Source organism: Pristiophorus japonicus, chromosome 15 (genome assembly GCF_044704955.1).
Source record: "Pristiophorus japonicus isolate sPriJap1 chromosome 15, sPriJap1.hap1, whole genome shotgun sequence".
Taxonomy (NCBI): domain Eukaryota; kingdom Metazoa; phylum Chordata; class Chondrichthyes; family Pristiophoridae; genus Pristiophorus; species Pristiophorus japonicus.
Genome location: NC_091991.1, coordinates 95,304,617 through 95,329,844, shown reverse-complemented (window position 1 = coordinate 95,329,844; position 25,228 = coordinate 95,304,617). Strand labels below are relative to the sequence as shown.

The window sequence follows — 25,228 nt, the reverse complement described above, 5'->3', positions numbered from 1 at the left end:
CCCCGCAGGGCCTCACACCCACCTGTGCAGCACCACCCACCCGCGTAGTGCCTCACACCCACCCCCGCAGGGCCTCACACCCACCTGTGCAGCACCACCCACCCGCACAGGGCCTCACACCCACCCGCGCAGCACCACCCACCCGCGCAGTGCCTCACACCCACCCCCGCAGGGCCTCACACCCACCTGTGCAGCACCACCCACCCGCGCAGTGCCTCACCCCCACCCCCGCAGGGCCTCACACCCACCTGTGCAGCACCACCCACCCGCACAGGGCCTCACACCCACCCGCGCAGCACCACCCACCCGCGCAGGGCCTCACACCCACCCCCGCAGGGCCTCACACCCACCTGTGCAGCACCACCCACCCGCACAGGGCCTCACACCCACCCGCGCAGCACCACCCACCCGCGCAGTGCCTCACACCCACCCGCGCAGCACCACCCACCCGCGCAGGGCCTCACATCAATGCAGTATCCCTGTAGAATTCACTTACGTGGGTTTTTCTGGCCTCTGGGTGGGAGGAGCCCGCGGAACTCCACGTTTAGATGAATCTCTATACCCAGGATCAAGGCAATCTTCAGCAGGACGAGCTGGAGCTGGCGGATACCTGTAAGAGCAGGAGCAAAGTTTAAACATGAGAACACAACGGGTGACACTCAATACATTCAACTGCCCCTCCCTACTCCCACTCCCGTCACATGGCCTACAATAAACCACACTGCTCCCAACACTCAGTGCTTGAGCTAATTACAAGGTCTCTTTTACCAGTGATCCTCTCTCCTCCCCTGAACTACATCATCAATCCCCAGACATTCAACCACTGCAGCCACAAGGCAGCTGTTTCGTGTCTGGGATCTCGGTCATGAGTCAAGACACTTGAGCTGTGCAGTCTCGTAAGGAGGTGATCTTAGAGAAGGATATGAGATTGCAAACTGTATGGAAAGGTTAATGTGGAAAGTAAGTTAGAATTCAACCGCAAGAGTAAGGCAAGGAGTCACCGGGTCAAAGCAGTAAAAGGTCAATTTAGGGCTGAAATCCAGATGTTTTACTCACACAGGGAGTGATCAACACATTGGGTGGGCTCCTGGATAGAATGGAAGTCAAAACTCTCAACTTATTCAAGAAACAATCCCGCACAATGAGGGCAAGATAGGGTCTGGGGTCAACTGAACATAAGAATATAACATAAACATAAGAATTAACAGCAGGAGCAGGTCCCACGGCCCCTCGAGCTTGCTCCGCCATTCAGTAAGATCATGGCTGATCTTCAACCTCAACTCCACTTTCCCGCCCGATCTCCATATTCCCTCGAGTCCAAAAATCTATCGATCTCGACCTTGAATATACTCAACGATTCAAAATTCACAGCCCTCTGGGGCAGAGAATTCCAAAGACCCACCATCCTCTGAGTAAAGAAATTCCTCCTCATCTCAGTCTTAAATGGCAGACCCCTTATCCTGAGTACATGCCCCCTAAGATACGGCATGACGGGTTGTGTGTCGGGACTGCAGTATGTGGGAGTTTGTGGACAGTAAGACTGTCCCGAGCAAACACGTCTACAGGAGATGTCTCCATCTCAAATCTCTCCAGCTCAGAGTCATTGAGCTGGAGTGCGAGTTGGAGACACTCTGACATATAGGGGAGGGGGAGGAATTTCTGGACAGTTTTATCCAGAATACAGTCAGACCCCAGAGGAAAGCACAAGTTCAGGACAGGGAGGGTGTGACTGTTAGGGAGCCGAGTAGCGGGAATTTAGGAGAGGTTGAGAAGGAGGTCCCACAGACACTGGTCCTGTCCAACAAGTGTACAATGTACTCGCTACTCATGAGGACAAGGAGAAAAACTGCAGGGAAGACATCCACAGTGCAGACCAAGGCACTGTGGCTCAGGAGGCTCTCTGGGGGTGTGGGGGGTGTGGGGGAGGAGAGCAGAATGGAAATGTGGTACTGATAGGGGATTCTAAAATTACGGGATAGAAAGCGTCCTCTGCAGCCAAGAACGAGAATCCCGATGGGCGTGATGCCTACCCAGTGCCAGGGTCAGGGGTATCTCACGGTGGCTGGAGAGGCACTTGGAATGGGAGGGGGTAAATCCAGGCGTTCGTGGAGACGGGAGGTTGTTGGTGAGGTGGGAGATCGAGGAGCCAGAGTCCTATAAAGGCCCGTGAGCGAGGAGTCCGGGGAGTTCGTGGAGGTGGGAGTTCGTTGGTGAGGCCTACCGGTGCAGCTGCAGCAGGGAGATATAAAGAAGTAGAAAGAAAGCGAAGGGTGACGTCACAGCCAAGGGGGTAAGTGATTGGCTGGTGATTGGTAAGTAGTTTTTCTTTATCAGTAAGTAACCTTTTAACATTGTTGTTGCCCAATCAGGTTAATCGAAGGGTTAAGTCATGGCAGGACAGCTCGGACACGTGTTATGCTCCTCCTGTACTATGTGGGAAGTCAGGGACGCTTCCAGTGTTCCTGACGACTACGTGTGTGGGAAGTGCATTCACCTGCAGATCCTGACAGACCGCATTGCGGCACTGGAGCTGCGGGTGGATTCACTCTGGAGCATCCACGATGCTGAGAATGACGTGAATAGCACGTTTAGCGAGTTGGTCTTACCGCAGGTAAAGGGTCCACAGCCAGATAGGGAATGGAAGACCAACTGGAAAAGCAGTGCAAGGTAGGTAGTGCAGTGATCTCCTGCGGTCATCCCCCTGCAAAACAGATACACCGCTTTGAGTACTGTTGAGGGGGATGACTCATCAGGGGAGGGCAGCAGCAGCCAAGTTCATGGCACCGTGGATGGCTCTGCTGCACAGGAGGGCAGGAAAAAGAGTGGAGAGCGAAAGTGATAGGGGATTCAATTGTTAGGGAAATAGATAGGCGTTTCTGCGACCACAACTGAGACTCCAGGATGATATGTTGCCTCCCTGGTGCAAGGGTCGAGGATGTCTCGGAGCGGGTGCAGGACATTCTGAAAAGGGAGGGTGAACAGCCAGCTGTCGTGTTGCAGATAGGTACCAACGATATAGGTAAAAAACAGGATGAAGTCCTATGAGTCGAATTTAGGGAGCTAGGAGTTAAATTAAATAGTAGGACCTCAAAAGTAGTAAACTCAGGATTGCTACCAGTGCCACGTGCTAGTCAGAGTAGGAATCGCACGATAGCTCAGATGAATGCGTGGCTTGAGCAGTGGTGCAGCAGGGAGGGATTCAAATTCCTGGAGCATTGGAACCGGTTCTGGGGTAGGTGGGACCAGTACAAACCGGACGGTCTGCACCTGGGCAGGACAGGAACCAATGTCCGAGGGGGAGTGTTTGCTAGTGCTGTTGGGGAGGAGTTAAACTAATATGGCAGGGGGATGGGAACCTATGCAGGGAGACAGAGAAAATAAAATGGAGGCAGAAGCAAAAGATAGAAAGGAGAATAGTAGAAGTGGAGGGCAGAGAAACCCAAGGCAAAAAACAAAAAGGGTCACATTACAGCAAAATTCTAAAGGGGCAAAGTGTGTTAAAAAGACAAGCCTGAAGGCTCTGTGCCTCAATGCGAGGAGTATTCGGAATAAGATGGATGAATTAACTGCGCAGATAGCATGTAACGGATATGATGTGATTGGCATCACGGAGACATGGCTCCAGGGTGACCAAGGCTGGGAACTCAACATCCAGGGGTATTCAACATTCAGGAAGGATAGGCAGAGAGGAAAAGGAGGCGGGGTGGTGTTGCTGGTTGAAGAGGAAATTAATGCAATTGTAAGGAAGGACATTAGCTTGGATGATGTGGAATCGGTATGGGTGGAGCTACGGAATACCAAAGGGCAGAAAATGCTAGTGGGAGTTGTGTACAGACCACCAAATAGTAGTAGTGAGGTTGGGGACAGCATCAAACAAGAAATAAGGGATGTGTGCAATAAAGGTATGGCAATAATCATGGGTGACTTTAATCTACACATTGATTGGGCTAACCTAACTGGTAGCAATGCGGTGGAGGAGGATTTCCTGGAGTGTATTCGGGATGGTTTTCTAGACCAATATGTCAAGGAACCAACCAGAGAGCTGGCCATCCTAGACTGGGTGATGTGTAATGAGAAGGGACTAATTAGCAATCTTGTTGTGCGAGGCCCCTTGGGGAAGAGTGACCATAACATGATAGAATTCTTTATTGAGATGGAGAGTGACACAGTTAATTCAGAAACTAGGGTCCTGAACTTAAAGACAGGTAACTTTTACGGTATGAGGCGTGAATTGGCTAGATCAGTCTGGCAAATGATACTTAAAGGGTTGACGGTGGATAGGCAATGGCAAACATTTAAAGATCATATGGATGAACTTCAGCAATTGTACATCCCTGTCTGGAGTAAAAATAAAACGGGGAAGGTGGCTCAACCTTGGCTAACAAGGGAAATTAAGGATAGTATTAAATAATCCAAGGAAGAGGAATATAAATTAGCCAGAAAAAGCAGCAAACCTGAGGACTGGGAGAAATTTAGAATTCAGCAGAGGAGGACAAAGGGTTTAATTAAGAGGGGGAAAATAGAGTACAAGAGGAAGCTTGCCAGGAACATAAAAACTGACTGCAAAAGCTTCTATAGCTATGTGAAGAGAAAAAGATTAGTGAAGACAAACGTAGGTCCCTTGCAGTTGGATTCAAGTGAATTTCAAATGGGGAACAAAGAAATGGCAGACCAATTGAACAAATACTTTGCATCTGCCTTCACGAAGGAAGACACAAATAACCTTCTGGATGTACTCGGGGACCGACAGTCTAGTGAGAAGGAGGAACTGAAGGATATCCTTATTAGGTGGCAAATTGTGTTAGGGAAATTGATGGGATTGAAGGCCGATAAATCCCCGGGGCCTGATAGTCGATATCCCAGAGTATTTAAGGAAGTGGTCCTAGAAATAGTGTATGCATTAGTGATCATTTTCCAACAGTCTATCGACTCTGGATCAGTTCCTATGGACTGGAGGGTAGCTAATGTAACACCACTTTTTAAAAAAGGAGGGAGAGAGAAAACAGGTAATTATAGACCGGTTAGCCTGACATCAGTGGTGGGGAAAATGTTGGAATCAATTATTAAAGATGAAATAGCAGCGCATTTGGAAAGCAGTGACAGGATCGGTCCAAGTCAGCATGGATTTATGAAAGGGAAATTATGCTCGACGAATCTTCTGGAATTTTTTGAGGATGCAACTAGTGCACAAGGGAGAACCAGTGGATGTGGTGTATTTGGACTTTCAAAAGGCTTTTGACAAGGTCCCATACAAGAGATTGGTGTGTAAAATCAAAGCACATGGTATTGGGGGTAATGTACTGACGTGGATAGAGAACTGGTTGGCAGACAGGAAGCAGAGAGTCGGGATAAACGAGTCCTTTTCAGAATGGCAGGCAGTGACTAGTGGAGTGCCGCAGGGCTCAGTGCTGGGACCCCAGCTCTTTACAATATACATTAATGATTTAGATGATGGAATTGAGTGTAATATCTCCAAGTTTGCAGATGACACTAAACTGCGTGGCGGTGTGAGCAGTGAGGAGGATGCTAAGAGGCTGCAGGGTAACTTGGACAGGTTAGGCGAGTGGGCAAATATATGGCAGATGCAGTATAATGTGGATAAATATGAGGTTATCCACTTTGGGGGCAAAAACATGAAGGCAGAATACTATCTGAATGGCGGCAGATTAGGAAAAGGGGAGGTGCAACGAGACCTGGGTGTCATGGTTCATCAGTCATTGAAAGTTGGCATGCAGGTACAGCAGGCGGTGAAGAAAGCAAATGGTATGTTGGCCTTCATAGCAAGGGGATTTGAGTATCGGAGCAGGGAGGTCTTACTGCAGTTGTACAGGGCCTTGGTGAGGCCTCACCTGGAATATTGTGTTCAGTTTTGATCTCCTAATCTGAGGAAAGACGTTCTTGCTATTGAGGGAATGCAGCGAAGGTTCACCAGACTGATTCCAGGGATGGCTGGACTGACATATGAGGAGAGACTGGATCAACTGGGCCTTTATACAGTGGAGTTTAGAAGGATGAGAGGGGATCTCATAGAAACATATAAGATTCCGACGGGACTGGACAGGTTAGATGCGGGAAGAATGTTCCCGATGTTGAGGAAGTCCCGAACCAGGGGAAACAGTCTTAGGATAAGGGATTGAGATGAGGAGAAACTTCTTCACCCAGAGAGTTGTTAACCTGCGGAATTCCCTACCGCAGAGAGTTGTTGATGCCAGTTCATTGGGGATATATTCAAGAGGGAGTTAGATATGGCCCTTACGGCTAAAGGGATCAAGGGGTATGGAGAGAAAGCAGGAAAGGAGTACTGAAGGAATGATCAGCCATGATCTTATTGAATGGTGGTGCAGGATCGAAGGGCTGAATGGCCTACTCCTGCACCTATTTTCTATGTTTCTATGTTGTTGTTCCTGTCGGAACAAATGACATAGGTAGGAGCAGGGAGGAGGTCCTGCTGAAAGAGTATCATGAGTTAGGAGCTAAATTTAAAAAGCAGGACCTCGAGGGTAATAATCTCTGGGTTATTGCCCGAGCCACATGCAAATTGGCATAGAAGCCGACGGATCAGGAGAATTAACACGTGGCTATAGGGCTGGTGTGGGAAAGAGGGCTTCCTTTTCATGGGACACTGGCACCAGTTCTGGGACAGGAAGGAGCTGTACCGACAGGACCGGCTCCGCCTGAACCGGGATGGGACCCGTATCCTAGCGGAAAGGGTAAATAGGGAGGTGGCACAGGCTTTAAACTAGTAAGATGGGGGGAGGGATCTACAAGAAACGTAACCTGCCTAAATATAAACAAAACAGGAAAGGAGAGCATAGGAAAGAGTAAAGTAAGGGAGGACATTGATGGCAAGGGAATAAATAGAGTTAGCCTGTCATCTGTCATTGGGAAAATGCTGGAGTCCATTATTAAGGAAGCAGTAACAGGACATTTGGAAAAACATCATACAGTCAAGCAGAGTTAGCATGGTTTTATGAAAGGGAAATCGTGTTTGACAAATTTGCTGGAGTTCTTTGAGGATGTAATGAGCAGGGTGGATAAAGGGGAACCAGTGGTTGTGGTGTATTTGGATTTCCAGAAGGCATTCGATAAGGTGCCACATAAAAGGTTACTGCACAAGATAAAAGTTCACGGGGTTGGGGGTAATATATTAGCGTTGATAGAGGATTGGCTAACTAACAGAAAACAGAGAGTCGGGATAAATGGGTCATTTTCCGGTTGGCAAACAGTAACTAGTGGTGTGCCGCAGGGATTGGTGCTGGGTCCTCAACTATTTACAATCTATATTAATGAGGTGGATGAAGGGACCGAGTGTAATGTAGCCAAGTTTGCTGATGATACAAAGATGGGTGGGAAAAATCTGCAAAGGGATATAGACAGGCTAAGTGAGTGGGCAAAAACTTGGCAGATAGAGTATAATGTGGGAAAATGTGAAGTTATCCACTTTGCCAGAAAAATTAGAAAAGCAAATTATTATTTAAATAGAGAAAAATTGCAAAGTGATGAAGTACAGAGGGACCTGGAGGTCCTTGTGCATGAAACACAAAACGTTAGTATGCAGGTACAGCAAGTAATCAGGAAGGCAAATGGAATGTTGGCCTTTATTGCAAGGGGGATAGAATATAAAAGCAGAGAAGTCCTGCTACAACTGTGCAGGGTATTGGTGAGGCCACACCTGGAGTACTGCGTGCAATTTTTGTCTCCGTATTTAAGGAAGGATATGCTTGCATTGGAGGCTGTTCAGAGAAGGTTCACGAGGTTGATTCCGGAGATGAGGGGGTTGACTTATGAGGATAGGTTGAGTAGGTTGGGCCTGTACACATTGGAGAAGAATTAGGTGATCTTATCGAAACATATGAGATAATGAGGGGGCTCGACAAGGTGGATGCAGAGAGGACATTTCCACTCATAAGGGAAACTAAAACTAGGAGGCATAGTCTCAGAAGGAATTTCTTCTCTCAGAGGGTTATAAATCTATGCAATTCTCTGCCCCAGAGAGCTGTGGAGGCTGAGTCGTTGAATATCTTTAAGGCGGAGATAGACAGATTTTTGAGCGATAAGGGAATAATCAGATGAATCCATGATCAGATCAGCCATTATCTTATTAAATGGTGGAGCAGGCTCAAGGGGCCAAAGGGCCGTCTCCTGCTCCTATTTCTTACGTTCTTAGTTCAGCAAGGCCATAAAAAAAGCAAACTAAGCACAAGAGTTTATTTCGAGACATATAGAATTGAAAAGAAGGGAAGTTATGCTAAACCTGTATCGAATCTTGGTTAAACCACAGTTGGAGTACTGTGTGCAGTTCTGGTCGCCATATTATAAAAAGGATAAAGAGGCACTGGAGAGGGTGCAGAGAAGGATGATACCAGAAATGCAGGGTGTACATATCAGGAAAGGATGAACAGGCTGAGTCTCTTTTCTGTTGAAAAGAGAAGGCTGAGGGGTAACCTAATAGAGGTCTTTAAAATTATGACAGGTTTTGATAGAGTGTGTCATGTATATAAACTTTACTAGTGTGCAAGACTTGCCACCAGGGGGCGCACCTGTTGGAGACCCAAGGGTCACCTGCACACCCCGGGCAAGCAGGTATAAAAGGCAGTCTACCATGTTGCTTCCTCACTCTGGAGTTACATTAAAGGTACCAAGGTCTCTGTGTGTTTTCCTGGCGCCAGAGGTCAAATTTTCGGGGAGAAAGATTGCGGCGGATGGCATCAGACCCACGGACTCCAAGATGGAGACCATCAAGAATGCACCCAGACCACAGAATGTGACGGAGTTGCGTTCGTTCCTGGGACTCTTCAACTATTTTGGTAACTTTCTACCGGGGTTGAGCACTTTGCTGGAACCTTTGCATTTATTTACGCAAGGGTGACGACTGGGTTTGGGGTAAATCTCAAGAGACAGCCTTCAATAAGGCCAGAAACCTGCTATGTTCTAACAAGTTACTTGTATTGTATGACCTGTGTAGTACTAGCTTGTGATGCATCTTCGTACGGGGTCGGTTGTATGTAACAGCAAGCCAATGTGTCAGGCAAACTGCAACCGGTTGCATATGCGTCCAGAAGTTTATCTAAGGTTGAAAGAGCCTACAGTATGGTTGAGAAAGAAGCATTAGCATGCGTATAGGGGTTAAGAAAATGCACCAATACCTATTTGGACTCCGGTTCGAGCTCGAAACCGACCACAAACTGCTCATTTCGCTGTTTTCAGAAAGCAAAGGTATGAACACCAATGCTTCATCCCGCATCCAAAGATGGGCACTCACATTATCTGTGTATGACTATGTAATCCGCCACAGACCAGACATTGAGAAATGTCCATCCATTTGGATTGTCTCCGATGGGGGAATCGCGTGATTTTGCCAAAAAAAGGCAGGGAGACATTTATTTGCGACCTACACAGTACCCACCCAGGCATAGTCATGATGAAGGCTATCGCCAGGTTGCACATTTGGTGGCCCGGCATTGACTCGGAATTGGAATCATGCGTACATCAATGTAACACTTGCTCACAGTTGAGCAATGCACCAAGGGAAGCCCCACTGAGTCATGGCCCTCCAAACCTGGTCTAGGGTCCACGTAGATTTCGCTGGCCCCTTTCTAGGAAAGATGTTCCTTGTAGCAGTGGACGCTTATTCTAAATGGATTGAATGTATAATAATGTCATCATGTACATCCACTGCCACCATTGAAAGCCTCCGGGCCATGTTCGCCACCCATGGTTTGCCCGACATTCTTGTTAGTGATAATGGATCATGTTTCACCAGCTCGGAATTCAACGAGTTCATGACCCGCAATGGCATCAGGCATGTCAGGCTGCCCCGTTTAAGCCTGCATCTAATGGTCAAGCGGAACAGGCAGTCCAAACTGTCAAGCAGAGCTTGAAATGTGTGACGGACGGTTCCCTGCAGACCCGGTTATCTCGGGTTCTGCTCAGCTACCTGACGTGACCCTACTCGCTGACCGGGGTTCACCCTGCAGAATTGTTAATGAAGAGAGCACGCAAAACCAGGCTCTCCTTAGTCCACCCGGATCTCAATGATCATGTAGAAACCCGGAGTTACCGGCATAACGTGTACCATGATCGCGCGGCTGTATCACGTGATATTGAGGTTAATGACCTTGTGTTTGTTCTTAATTATGGTCAAGTCCCAAATGGGTTGCTGGCACTGTTTTAGCCAAGGAGGGGAATAGAGTGTTTGTTGTCAAACTTTTGAATGGACAAACGTGCAGAAAGCACTTGGATCAGACCAAACTGCAATTCACTGACAACCAGAAACAGTTTGAAGAGGACATTAACATCATTGATCCACCAACACACACCCAACCAGCAACCGACCTTTCTGTCAACCACGAGGATGAACCCACCATGCCCGACAGTCTGATCAGACCAGCCACACTACAGTGCAGCAATGATCCGACCAACTCACCCATGCCAGGACTTCAACTCAGGCAATCAACCCGGGAACCAGAGCCCCGGATCGCCTCAACTTATAAATAACTTGTATCTAAGACTTTTGGGGGAGTGATGTTATGTATGTAAACTTTACAAGTGTGTAAGACTTGCCACCAGGGGGTGCACCTGTTGGAGACCCAAGGGTCACCTGCACACCCTGGGCAAGCAGGTATAAAAGGCAGTCTACCATGCTGCTTCCTCACTCTGGAGTTGCATTAAAGAGACCAAGGTCACAACAGTTTGAGCTTACAGTATACAGTCTTGTGGAATTGTTCTAAACGTAACAGAGTGGATACAGAGAGAATGTTTCCACTTGTGGAGAGAGCATAAGTAGAGGCCATCAATATAAGATAGTTACCAAAAAATCCAACAGGGAATTCAGAAGAAACTTCTTTACCCAGAGAGCGGTGAGAATGTGGAACTCACTGCCACAGGGAGTGGTTGAAGCAAATAGTATCGATGCATTTAAGGGGAGGCTGGACAAGCAAATGAGGGAGAAGGGAATAGAGGGATATGCGGAGATTTAGATGAGGAAAGATGGGAGAAGGCTCGAGGGGAGCATAAACGCTGGCATAGACTGGTTGGGCCGAATGTTTCTGTGTCGTACATCCTATGTAATCCCTAGTTCTAGATTCTCCAGCCAGGAGAAACAGCCTCTCAGCATCTACCCTGTCAATCCTCCTCAGAATCTTATGTTTCAATGTTGTTGAATCTTGTGATGGTGCTGACTACAATATAACTGACCCAACATTCTTAACTTCAGAAGAGCCCCCTGTGAGGTTGTACCCCTTGGTAAATGAGGCTGCAGCTGCCCTCCCCCAGAAGTGTGCGGCAGGGAGAGTCGGTGAGGGCACAGTAAACCCCGTGTGTTGTCTTTCACCAGGTTTTGTATCACGGAGGGAAGAAAGCCACTCACTGATGTGGTCAATGGCTCCGGCACAGAACTTCCCGTAGATCTTCTTGGCTCCCAGGTTGCGTAGGTCCTGGATGGTATACGGCCACAAGTGCAAGACATTGTTCCTGGAGAAGGTGTCACGCTTCTCCACGATGATGACTTTGGCTCCGAGGAACGCTAGCTCGATGGCCGTGCGCAGGCCGCAGGGACCAGCTCCGATCAGCAGGCACTGCAGGAGGGAGGAGAGAAGGTGGGTTAGTGCAGTGAAAACAGGACAGCCCGGGCCGTGTATACGTACTGCAGGGAGCTGTGGGCAGGTCAAGCAGCTCCCGCTCTCTGCTTTCAGAGCGCCAGTCAGAGAGCGGAGGGTAGGAGGGAGGGAGGGAAGGGAGAGGGCTCACCTTCCACACACAGGGGTTCCCTGGTCTGGGGAGAGCAGTGAGAGGTGCCAAAGGAAGTGCAAGGTGACACTTTAATGTCACCCCCATTAAAAGGGGCAAAGTAAGAGAGACCGGGCAGTGTACATACACAAGTCTTTGAAGGTGACAGGACAAGTTGGGAAGGCTGTTAAAAAGCGTTTGGGATCCTGGGCTTTATAAACAGAGGCAGAGAGTACAAAAGTCAGGAAGTTATGCTAAACCTGTATCAAACATTGGTTCCGCCCCGGCTGGAGGATTGTGTCCAACTCTGGGAACCGCACTCTGGGAAGGATGTCGAGGCCTTGGAGAGGGTGCAGAGGGGATTTACTGGAATGGTCCCAAGGATGGGGGACTTCGGTTATGTGGAGAGACCGGAGAAGCTGGGGGTGTTCTCCTTAGAGCAGAGAAGGTTAAGGGGAGATTTAATAGAGGTATTCAAAATCATGAGGAGTTTTCATAGAGTAAATATATTTCCACTGGCAGAAGGGTCAGTGACCAGAGGAGACAGATTTAAGATAATTGGCAAAAGAACCAGGGGAGAGAGGAGGAGAATTTATTTCACACAGCGAGTTGTGTGATCTGGAAGGGGCGGTGGGAGCAGATTCAATAATAAGTTTCAAATGGAACTAGGATAAATATTGAAGAGCAAAAATTTGCAGGGCTATGGGGAAAGAACGGGGAGTGGGACTAATTGGAGAGCTCTTTCACAGAGCCGGCACAGGCACGGTGGGCTGTATGGCTTTCCCTTCTCTCCCATTGCTCACCCCACCACTCACCCTACCAGTGACCCCACCAGTGACCCAACCAGTGACCCCACCACTCACCCGACCAGTGACCCCACCACTCACCCGACCAGTGACCACACCAGTGACCCCATGCCCAATCTCACTGCCAGCCAGCAACAGAGCGCGAGCCCAGTGTAGAGGGAGCCTGCGGCTGCACTCTTACACTTCATGCAGTCTTCCCACAGACTCCAGCTCATCCCACATTGCCCAAGATTGGTTCCCCCTCCACCAAGCCCTCCATCTAGTGTCTGGAGACTGACGAGTTGCTGCAGGACACTGCAATCAGAGCAGCAGGTGTCAGAGAAGGGCAGGGTCTACCTCGCTTTGCCCCTGAAAAGGGAAGATGCGAGCATGCTATGAGTGCCTCGGCATTTGCCAATATTAAAATGCCCAGACGACCAGAGCAGTAGGTGGCATGTCCAAGGTGAGCTGGGTACCATACACATCACTGACACGACCAAACTGGCCTTCCGTTCAAACTAGCGCCACATCAGAGTTTTACTGAGCTGTGGCGTCTTCTACAAAGTGCACAGAACTGCCACAGAAACAACAGAAACAGGCCATTCAACCCTTCGACCACCCCGTCTAACCCACTCTCCCCTCTCTCCCCACACCCTTCAATATCCCACCCCGTCTAATCCCACTCTCCCCTCGCTCCCCACACCCTTCGGTATCCCACCCAGTCTAATCCCACTCTCCCCTCACCCTTCAATATCCCACCCCGTCTAATCCCACTCTCCCCTCGCTCCCCACACCCTTCGGTATCCCACCCAGTCTAATCCCACTCTCCCCTCACTCCCCACACCCTTCGGTATCCCACCCCGTCTAACCCACTCTCCCCTCACTCCCCACACCCTTCAATATCCCACCCCATCTAACCCACTCTCCCCTCACTCCCCACACCCTTCAATATCCCACCCCGTCTAACCCACTCTCCCTTCACTCCCCACACCCTTCAATATCCCACCCCGTCTAACCCACTCTCCCCTCACTCCCCACACCCTTCGGTATCCCACCCCGTCTAACCCACTCTCCCTTCACTCCCCACACCCTTCAATATCCCACCCCGTCTAACCCACTCTCCCCTCACTCCCCACACCCTTCGGTATCCCACCCCGTCTAATCCCACTCTCCCCTCACCCTTCGGTATCCCACCCTGTCTAATCCCACTCTCCCCTCACTCCCCACACCCTTCAATATCCCACCCCGTCTAACCCACTCTCCCCTCACTCCCCACACCCTTCAATATCCCACACAGTCTAACCCATTCTCCCCCTCACTCCCACACCCTTTAATATCCCACCCAGTCTAATCCCACTCTCCCCTCGCTTCCCATACCCTTCAATATTCCACCCAGTCTAACCCATTCTCCCCCTCACTCCCACACCCTTTAATATCCCACACAGTCTAACCCACTCTCCCCTCACTCCCCACACCCTTCGGTATCCCACCCCGTCTAATCCCACTCTCCCCTCGCTCCCCACACCCTTCGGTATCCCACCCAATCTAACCCACTCTCCCCTCACCCTTCGGTATCCCACCCTGTCTAATCCCACTCTCCCCTCACTCCCCACACCCTTCAATATCCCACCCCGTCTAACCCACTCTCCCCTCACTCCCCACACCCTTCAATATCCCACACAGTCTAACCCATTCTTCCCCTCACTCCCACACCCTTTAATATCCCACCCAGTCTAATCCCACTCTCCCCTCGCTTCCCATACCCTTCAATATCCCACCCAGTCTAACCCATTCTCCCCCTCACTCCCACACCCTTTAATATCCCACACAGTCTAACCCACTCTCCCCTCGCTTCCCACACCCTTCAATATCCCACCCCGTCTATCCCACTCTCCCCTCACTCCCACACCCTTTAATATCCCACACAGTTTAACCCACTCTCCCCTCACTCCCCACACCCTTTAATATCCCACACAGTCTAACCCATTCTCCCCCTCACTCCCCACACCCTTTAATATCCCACACAGTCTAACCCATTCTCCCCCTCACTCCCCACACCCTTTAATATCCCACCCCGTCTAACCCACTCTCCCCTCACTCCCCACACCCTTCGGTATCCCACCCCGTCTAACCCACTCTCCCCTCACTCCCCACACCCTTCGGTATCCCACCCAGTCTAACCCATTCTCCCCCTCACTCCCACACCCTTTAATATCCCACACAGTCTAACCCATTCTCCCCTCGCTTCCCATACCCTTCAATATCCCACACAGTCTAACCCATTCTCCCCCTCACTCCCACACCCTTCAATATCTCACCCAGTCTAACCCATTCTCCCCCTCACTCCCACACCCTTTAATATCCCACACAGTCTAATCCCACTCTCCCCTCGCTTCCCATACCCTTCAATATCCCACACAGTCTAACCCATTCTCCCCCTCACTCCCACACCCTTCAATATCCCACCCAGTCTAATCCCACTCTCCCCTCGCTTCCCATAGCCTTCAATATCCCACCCAGTCTAACCCACTCTCCCCTCACTCCCCACACCCTTCGGTATCCCACCCAGTCTAATCCCACTCTCCCCTCGCTTCCCATAGCCTTCAATATCCCACCCAGTCTAACCCACTCTCCCCTCACTCCCCACACCCTTCGGTATCCCAACCAGTCTAACCCACTCTCCCCTCACTCTTCGGTATCCCACCCCGTCTAACCCACTCTCCCCCTCACTCCCACACCCTTCAATATCCCACCCAGTCTAACCCATTCTCCCCCTCACTCCCACACCCTTTAATATCCCACACAGTCTAACCCATTCTCCCCCTCACTCCCACACCCTTCAATATCCCACCCAGTCTAACCCATTCTCCCCCTCACTCCCACACCCTTTAATATCCCACCCAGTCTAACCCATTCTCCCCCTCACTCCCCACACCCTTTAATTTCCTTCACTACATTTGAAATTTAATTTACTCCTAGGTATCGGTTCTATATAAACCACCTAAACCCCTTGTTTAGATTCTAACCTGTATCTCACTCCCGGGTATCTGTTAAACCCCCTGAACTCCTCGATTAGATTCCAGCCTGTAACTCACTCCCAGGTATGTGATAATCAATATATAAACCCCTCGAACCCCTCGATTAGATTGCAACCTGTAACTTACTCCTGGGCATCTGTAATTGTATATATAAACCCACCGAACTCGTCGACTAGATTCCAGCCTGTAACTCGCTCCCAAGTATCCATTATTGTATATATAAACCCCCGAACCCCTCAATTAGATTCCAGCCTTTAACTCACTTCCGGGTATCTGTTATTCTATATGATAGAAATCATAGAAATTTACAGCACGGAAGGAGGCCATTTCGGCCCATCGTGTCTGTGCCGACGGCCAAGAGCTATCCAGCCTAATCCCACTTTCCAGCTCTAGATCCATAGCCCTGTAGGTTACGGCACTTCAAGTGCCCATCCAAGTATTTTTTAAATGTGGTGAGGGTTTCTGCCTCTACCACGCTTTCAGGCAGTGAGTTCCAGACCCCCACCACCCTCTGGGTGAAGAAATTTCTCCTCATATCTCCTCTATACCTCTTCCCAATTACTTTAAATCTAGGCCCCTGGTTGTTGAACCCTCTGCCAAGGGAAACAGGTCCTTCCTATTCACTCTATCCAGGCCCCTCATAATTTTATACACCTCAATCAGGTCTACCCTCAGCCTCCTCTGTTCCAAAGAAAATACTCCCAGCCTATCCAATCTTTCCTCATAGCCAAAATTCTCCAGTCCAGGCAACATCCTCGTAAATCTCCTCTGCACCCTTTCCAGTGCAATCACATCTTTCCAGAACTCCCCTGCTTTGAGTCAACAGATCACTAAATACCATGCTGAGAGTAAATAGTCCACTGGATCTTTTGGGAAGTCAGTAGATCACTGGATCTCATGCTGTGAATCATGTAGAACAGAAGTGTGAAAGCATTAAAGCGGTATATAAACCCCCCGAACCCCTCGGTTAGATTCCAGCCTGTAACTCACTCCCGGGTATCTGTTATTCTATATATAGACCCCCTGAACCCCTCGATTAGATTCCAGCCTGTAACTCACTCCCGGGTATCTGTTATTCTATATATAAACCCCCCGAACCCCGTGATTAGATTCCAGCCTGTAACTCACTCCCGGGTATCTGTTATTCTATATATAAACCCCCTGAACCCCTCGATTAGATTCCAGCCTGTAACTCACTCCCGGGTATCTGTTATTCTATATATAAACCCCCGAACCCCTCGGTTAGATTCCAGCCTGTAACTCACTCCCGAGTATCTGTTATTCTATATATAAACCCCCCGAACCCCTCGATTAGATTCCAGCCTGTAACTCACTCCCGGGTATCTGTTATTCTATATATAAACCCCCCGAACCCCTCGATTAGATTCCAGTCTGTAACTCACTCCCGAGTATCTGTTATTCTATATATAAACCCCCTGAACCCCTCGATTAGAGTCCAGCCTGTAACTCACTCCCGGGTATCTGTTATTCTATATATAAACCCCCCGAACCCCTCGATTAGATTCCAGTCTGTAACTCACTCCCGAGTATCTGTTATTCTATATATAAACCCCCCGAACCCCTCGATTAGATTCCAGCCTGTAACTCACTCCCGAGTATCTGTTATTCTATATATAAACCCCCCGAACCCCTCGATTAGATTCCAGCCTGTAACTCACTCCCGGGTATCTGTTATTCTATATATAAACCCCCCCGAACCCCTCGATTAGATTCCAGCCTATAACTCACTCCCGAGTATCTGTTATTCTATATATAAACCCCCCGAACCCCTCGATTAGAGTCCAGCCTATAACTCACTCCCGAGTATCTGTTATTCTATATATAAACCCCTCGAACCCCGCGATTAGAGTCCAGCCTGTAACTCACTCCCGGGTATCTGTTATTCTATATATAAACCCCCCGAACCCCTCGATTAGATTCCAGCCTATAACTCACTCCCGAGTATCTGTTATTCTATATATAAACCCCCCGAACCCCTCGATTAGATTCCAGCCTATAACTCACTCCCGGGTATCTGTTATTCTATATATAAACCCCTCGAACCCTGCGATTAGATTCCAGCCTGTAACTCACTCCTGGGTATCTGTTATTCTATATATAAACCCCCCGAACCCCTCGATTAGATTCCAGCCTGTAACTCACTCCCGGGTATCTGTTATTCTATATATAAACCCCCCGAACCCCTCGATTAGATTCCAGCCTGTAACTCACTCCCAGGTATCTGTTGTTCTATATATAAACCCCCCGAACCCCTCGATTAGATTCCAGCCTGTAACTCACTCCCGGGTATCTGTTATTCTATATATAAACCCCCCGAACCCCGCGATTAGAGTCCAGCCTGTAACTCACTCCCCGAGTATCTGTTATTCTATATATAAACCCCCCGAACCCCTCGATTAGAGTCCAGCCTGTAACTCACTCCCCGGGTATACGTTATTCTATATATAAACCCCCCGAACCCCTCGATTAGAGTCCAGCCTGTAACTCACTCCCCGAGTATCTGTTATTCTATATATAAACCCCCCGAACCCCTCGATTAGAGTCCAGCCTGTAACTCACTCCCCGGGTATACGTTATTCTATATATAAACCCCCCGAACCCCTCGATTAGAGTCCAGCCTGTAACTCACTCCCCGAGTATCTGTTATTCTATATATAAACCCCCCGAACCCCTCGATTAGAGTCCAGCCTGTAACTCACTCCCCGAGTATACGTTATTCTATATACTGATTATGGGATTTTCTGCAGAAATTGGATGGGTTTACAGTTGAAGGTTTGGAGTGTGAGGGAGTGGGGGGAGTCAGTCTGTATCAGGTGTTGCCAAGGGCTCTGTCCATTAGCTGCAGAGTAGAGTGTAGTGCAGACCAGGCCTCTGCCCTGTGTCCATCTCTTGAGCCACTGGCGGGTTTACGTGTGGGAGTACAGGCGCTCCTGGCAGCGGTGGGGCTGAATTGTCGGAAGGACAAAAAGCGGGATGTCGGCCTAAGCAGGACTGATCTTTCAAAGCGGCTCGACGGGTCGAATGGCCTTCAGTGCTGTAAATTTCTATGATTCTTTGGCCTAGAAATTGGCTCAGCGCCTCCAGTTATCGCGTCCAGGGGGCAATAATGTGGCGCTAACGGCTTACCGACCGGGCGCGGCGAGCGGATCGACTCCCGCCATATACGGGATCGCCGTGACATCATCGCCCCGGAATCGAGCCTAGATCCCGCTCCCTGCAGCATCGCCGGGCGACAACGTCGGCAACTGCAGGAGGCGCCGATCGGGAGGCCGGCCGGCGCTTCGGAGGCGGTGCTTAAAGGCTAGCTGAGCCAGATAAGTAAAAAAAAAATTGCCATTGTCCTCTCATCTTTTTCCAACTTCCTCCCTTGCGATCGATCAGCCCGCCACTCTGCCGCAGAGCAGCGGGCCAATCGGGCCGGATCACGGTTGCCGTCGGGGACCAGGTAAGTTTTTCCTTTGCCGAGCCTGCAACCATGGCCCTTCCCTTTAAGGGAGGGAATGGGCCTTCCAATGCTGCCCCACTCACTGTCCCGCCTGCTGCCTCTCGCTGCAGTACAATCGTCGAATTTTGTAAAAGTTTGAAAACATTAGCGCCTGGAAAGTGTCTTACTACAATTGTACAGGGCTTTGGTGAGACCAGACCTGGAATACGCTGTACAGTTTGGGTCTTCTTATCTAAGGAAGGACATACTTACCTTAGAGGCAGAGCAACGAAGGTTCACTAGATTGATCCCTGGGATGAGAAGGTTGTCCTATGAGGAGAGATTGAGTAGATTCTTTCCTCGCTGGAGTTTAGAAGAATGAGAGGTGATCTCATTGAAACATAGAAGATTCTGAGGGGAATTGACGGGGTAGATGCCGAGAGGTTGTTTCCCCCTGGCTGGAGAGTCTAGAACTAGGAGGCATAGTCTCTGGATAAGGGGTCGGCCATTTAAGACTGAGATGAGGAGGAATTTCTTCACTCAGAGAGTTGTGAGTCTTTGGAATTCACTACCTCAGAGAGCTGTGCATGCTGTGTCTGAATATATTCAAGGCTGAGATAGATACATTTTTGGACTCTGGAATCAAGGTATATGGGGACAGTGCAGGAAAGTGGAGTTGAGGTCAAAGATCAGCCATGATCTGATTGAATGGCAGGCTCGAGGGGTCGTATGGCCTACTCCTGCTCCTATTTCTTATGTTTGCACGGAATGTAGTGACCAAAGGTGAAATTTGGTGTAAGAGATGTGAATGAATGACTATTCAGCAGCTCACTCTCATACTGGACCAGTGTAGGATGGACAGACCCGAGCTCACATACTGATTGTGTGAAGTATGACTAGACACGTGCGCCCATACTGGTTGGGGATAGTATGAAGTTTCAATAAAGTGCTGAGCCTGCATTACTACAGCAGTGTGTGTGTGTGTGTGTGTGTGTGTGTGTGTGTGTATAATCTGACGTTTAAAGTAACAAGACAAAACAAACCAAGAAAGTGGCCCAACAGCAAGCTCCAGTCTTACCTTGGTATTTGCACAGGCTGTGTTCTTCTTGTAATCCTTGTGACTGCCTCGTTTGTCTATTTTTGCAAAGAGTGCTTTTGCTTTCCAATAATTGAGTTTGGATTTGAGCTTGGGGTAGAAGTTGGGAAATTCATAGTTAGAGATGCCCAGACTCTCGCACAGCTCCTGGTAGCCTTTGAATGTGCCTTTGCATGTTGTCGCCTGGATGAAGTGGTCGAACAGCGAGTGGGATAGCTCGATGTTCAATTTCCCATCGTCCCCCATGGTGCAGGGCGCTCTCCCGAGATACTAGGCTGGGAATTTATTTGCTCTTTTTCAGCTGACAGTTTCGCTCATCATGACCCTTCAGAAAGAAGATTAGAAAGAGGTTAGAATGAATCAATAGCTGCTGAGTGTCACATCACTCAAAACATCCAGCAGCAACCCTCCCAGTACTGCGTTCCCTCAAACATCACACTCATAACAACCAGCTCAGCACCTGGGGGAAAGGAGCTCAGTCACTCCCTGGGTTAATGGCTGTATCTATTTCTGATATTAATCCAGCTCCCTCACACTGTGAGCTCAGTCACTCCCTGGGTTAATGGCACCTTTAGCACTCGGCTCGGAGAGGTTCAGACACAGGGTGTCGCTGTCTAACCACTTGTGACCCCAAACAAGAAGTGCAAGTTCGCAACCACCAGCCAGTTCAGGAAACCATCACCATATGTACAGGAAAAGCAGAGCTGTACTTCTGAGCCCATGCAGGCAGGGGGCGCCAGCACTTCACTTTACAATAAGGCAGGAGCAAATCGTGCCAGTCGCCACACACCCTCCAATCCCTGCAAGGATGGGAGCACAGATTCCAGAAACAAATCCTCAGATAAGGGTCAGCCGTGGCTCAGTGGGCAGCACTCTCAACTCTGAGTCAGAAGGTTGTGGGTTTGTCCCATTCCAGACACTTGAGCACAAAGATCTAGGCTGACACTCCAGTGCAGGATTGAGGAAGTACTACACTGTTGGTGCTGCCGTCTTTTGGATGAGATGTTAAACCGAGGCCCTGTCTTCTCTCTCAGGTGGCTGTAAAAGATCCTTTGACACTATTTCAAAGAAGAGCAGGGGAGTTATCCCTCCTGTCCTGGCCAATATTTATCCCTCAATCAACATCACTAAATCAAATTATCTGGTCCCGATCACATTGTTGTTTGTGGAAGCTTGCTGTGCACAAATTGGCTGCCGCGTTTCCCACATTACGCAGTGACTACACTCCAACAATATTTATACAAGAACATAAGAATTAGGAGCAGGAGTAGGCCATTCGGTCCCTCGAGTAAAGCTCCCTCGACACTGTCCCTTCAAACATTCCCAGGGCAGGTACAGCACGGGGTTAGATACAGAGTAAAGCTCCCTCTACACTGTCCCTTCAAACACTCCCAGGGCAGGTACAGCACGGGGTTAGATACAGAGTAAAGCTTTCTCTACACTGTCCCATCAAACACTCCCAGGGCAGGTACAGCACGGGGTTAGATATAGAGTAAAGCTCCCTTTACACTGTCCCATCAAACACTCCCAGGGCAGGTACGGTACGGGTTAGATACAGAGTAAAGCTTTCTCTACACTGTCCCATCAAACACTCCCAGGGCAGGTACAGCACGGGTTAGATACAGAGTAAAGCTCCCTCTAGACTGTCCCATCAAACACTCCCAGGGCAGGTACAGCACAGAGTTAGATACAGAGTAAAGCTCCCTCTACACTGTCCCATCAAACACTCCCAGGGCAGGTACAGCACGGGTTAGATACAGAGTAAAGCTCCCTCTACACTGTCCCATCAAACACTCCCAGGGCAGGTACAGCAAAGGTTAGATACAGAGTAAAACTCCCTCTACACTGTCCCATCAAACACTCCCAGGGCAGGTACAGCAAAGGTTAGATACAGAGTAAAGCTCCCTCTACACTGTCCCATCAAACACTCCCAGGGCAGGCACAGCACGGGGTTAGATACAGAGTAAAGCTCCCTCTACACTGTCCCATCAAACACTCCCAGGGCAGGTACAGCAAAGGTTAGATACAGAGTAAAACTCCCTCTACACTGTCCCATCAAACACTCCCAGGGCAGGTACAGCAAAGGTTAGATACAGAGTAAAGCTCCCTCTACACTGTCCCATCAAACACTCCCAGGGCAGGTACAGCACGGGTTAGATACAGAGTAAAGTTCCCTCTACACTGTCCCATCAAACACTCCCAGGGCAGGTACAGCACAGGTTAGATACAGAGTAAAGTTCCCTCTACACTGTCCCATCAAACACTCCCAGGGCAGGTACAGCGCGGGGTTAGATACAGAGTAAAGCTCCCTCTACACTGTCCCATCAAACACTCCCAGGGCAGGTACAGCAAAGGTTAGATACAGAGTAAAACTCCCTCTACACTGTCCCATCAAACACTCCCAGGGCAGGTACAGCAAGGGTTAGATACAGAGTAAAGCTCCCTCTACACTGTCCCATCAAACACTCCCAGGGCAAGTACAGCAAGGGTTAGATACAAGGCATCTTCCACCCTTCAGGATGTAGCTCAAGAGCTGGAATTTTAGGTCCTTCACTGTGAACTTATCCTTTTTTGGTGTGGCAGCAAGTCATCCTCATTTCGAGGGACTGCCTATGATGATGATGATGATGATGATGTCGAGGGAGCTTTACTCTGTATCTAACCCGTGCTGTACCTGCCCTGGGAGTGTTTGTGGGACTGCCTCAGGCATCAGGATTTGCTAACATTTGCACCCAGCTCTGAGCTGAGTGTGAGTTGCTGAATCTGGGTATTGCTGTGTGAGTCTGGCTGAGATAGGAGAATGCTCCACGAGCCTTGGAAATCTGAGAGCTGAAATGTTGCAACAGCTGCTGCCTCCTGCTTCAGTCTCCCTCAGGGCAGCTGAAGGGTGGGCTGCTAACCTGGCCCTAAACCCCCAACAGCACCTTCAGGGGAGGGGGGAGAGTCAGCACCTTCAGGGGAGGGGAGAGAGTCAGCACCTTCAGGGGAGGGGGAGAGTCAGCACCTTCAGGGGAGGGGGGAGAGAGTGAGCACCTTCAGGGGAGGGGGGAGAGTCAGCACCTTCAGGGGAGGGGGGGGGGTCAGCACCTTCAGGGGAGGGGGGAGAGTCAGCACCTTCAGGGTAGGGGAGGGGGAGTCAGCACCTTCAGGGGAGGGGGGAGAGAGTCAGCACCTTCAGGGGAGGGGGGAGAGAGTCAGCACCTTCAGGGGAGGGGGGAGAGAGTCAGCACCTTCAGGGGAGGGGGGAGAGTCAGCACCTTCAGGGGAGGGGGGAGAGAGTCAGCACCTTCAGGGGAGGGGGGAGAGTCAGCACCTTCAGGGGAGGGGGGGGTCAGCACCTTCAGGGGAGGGGGAGAGAGTCAGCACCTTCAGGGGAGGGGGGAGAGTCAGCACCTTCAGGGGAGGGGGGAGAGTCAGCACCTTCAGGGGAGGGGGGAGAGTCAGCACCTTCAGGGTAGGGGAGGGGGAGTCAGCACCTTCAGGGGAGGGGGGAGAGTCAGCACCTTCAGGGTAGGGGAGGGGGAGTCAGCACCTTCAGGGGAGGGGGGAGAGTCAGCACCTTCAGGGGAGGGGGGGGGAGAGTCAGCACCTTCAGGGGAGGGGAGAGAGTCAGCACCTTCAGGGTAGGGGAGGGGGAGTCAGCACCTTCAGGGGAGGGGGGAGAGTCAGTACCTTCAGGGGAGGGGGAGAGTCAGCACCTTCAGGGGAGGGGGGAGAGTCAGCACCTTCAGGGGAGCGGGGAGAGTCAGCACCTTCAGGGGAGGGGAGAGAGTCAGCACCTTCAGGGGAGCGGGGAGAGAGTCAGCACCTTCAGGGGAGGGGGGTAGAGTCAGTATCCATAATTAACAATGGGTCCGCCGGTTATGGCGTTTCCACCTCCGTGTGGTCAACGGCAGAAGGCTCAAAGCATCGGCACAATCCTATGGTCTATGGCAAATGACATAATCATAAGCGGATAATGTCAGTGCCCACCTGTGGTATTGATACCTTTGTTTTCAGAGAACAGTGAAATGAGCGGCTTGTGATCTGTCTCCAGTTCAAACCGAAGACCAAACAGGTACTGATGCATCTTTTTAACCCCATACACACAGGCTACTGCTTCTTTCTCTACCATGCTGTCGGCTCTTTCTGCTTTAGACAAACTTTTTGAAGCGTACGCGACTGGTTGAAGTTTACCCGACTCATTAGCTTGTTGGAGTACGCAACCAATTCCATATGACAAAGCATCACAGGCCAATACTAAGCGTTTACATGGGTCATAATGTACCAGCAGCTTGTTAGAGCAAAGGAGATTAGTGGCTTTCTCAAAAGCTCTGTCTTGAGATGCACCCCACACCCAGTTGTCGCCTTTTCTTAGCAGCCTGTGCAGTGGTTCTAATAAGATTATCAATTTAGGTCAGAAGTTATCGAAGTAGTTGAGTAGACTCAGGAACGAACGCAGCTCCGTCACATTCTGCGGCTTGGGTGCATTCTAGATGGCCTTGGTTTTCGTGTCCCTGGGCCTGATGCTGTCAGCAGCAATTTTCCTCCCCAGGAATTTGACCTCTGCTGCCATGAAGACGCACTTGGAGCATTTCAGTCTGAGTCCCACTTTGTCCAGACGATGTAGAACCTCTTCCAGGTTGTTCAGATGTTCGGCAGAGTCACGACCTGTGATCAGGATGTCATCTTGGAACACGATGGTTCTGGGAACGGACTTCAGTAGACTCTCCATGTTCCTCTGAAATATTGCTGCAGCCGAGCGAATTCCAAAAGGGCATCTGTGATAAATAAACAGTCCTTTATGCGTGTTAATGCATGTAAGTCTCTTCGACTTCTCGACCAGCCCCTGTGTCATGTAGGCCGATGTCAAGTCCAGTTTGGTGAACGACTTCCCACCGACTAGCGTTGCAAACAAGTCATCAGCCTTTGGTAACGGGTATTGATCCTGTTTCGAAACCCTGTTGATCGTAGCCTTGTAGTCTCCACAGATTCTGACTGTGCTGTCACTTTTCAGCACAGGAACAATGGGGCTGGCCCATTCATTAAATTCAACCGGTGATATGATCCCTCACGTTGGAGTCTGTCCAGTTCGATTTCGACCTTCTCCCTCATCATATATGGAACTGCCCGAGCTTTATGATGGATGGGTCTTGCA

The 25,228-nt window shown here is 49.8% G+C and overlaps 1 protein-coding gene across 3 annotated transcripts in view; it reads right to left on the bottom strand.

Moving 5' to 3' along the window:
- Nucleotides 1-25,228, bottom strand: part of mical3a (microtubule associated monooxygenase, calponin and LIM domain containing 3a) — a 637,446-nt gene that overhangs the window by 457,584 nt on the left and 154,634 nt on the right. For all 3 annotated transcript variants that reach the window (XM_070900720.1, XM_070900722.1, XM_070900721.1), the window contains exons 2-4: nucleotides 20,074-20,416; nucleotides 11,369-11,576; nucleotides 497-610 (exon numbers count right to left, since the gene is read on the bottom strand). In XM_070900720.1, the coding sequence (XP_070756821.1) occupies nucleotides 497-610; nucleotides 11,369-11,576; nucleotides 20,074-20,337 (586 nt within the window). In that variant the 5' untranslated portion in view covers nucleotides 20,338-20,416. The remainder of the gene's footprint in view (nucleotides 1-496; nucleotides 611-11,368; nucleotides 11,577-20,073; nucleotides 20,417-25,228) is intronic.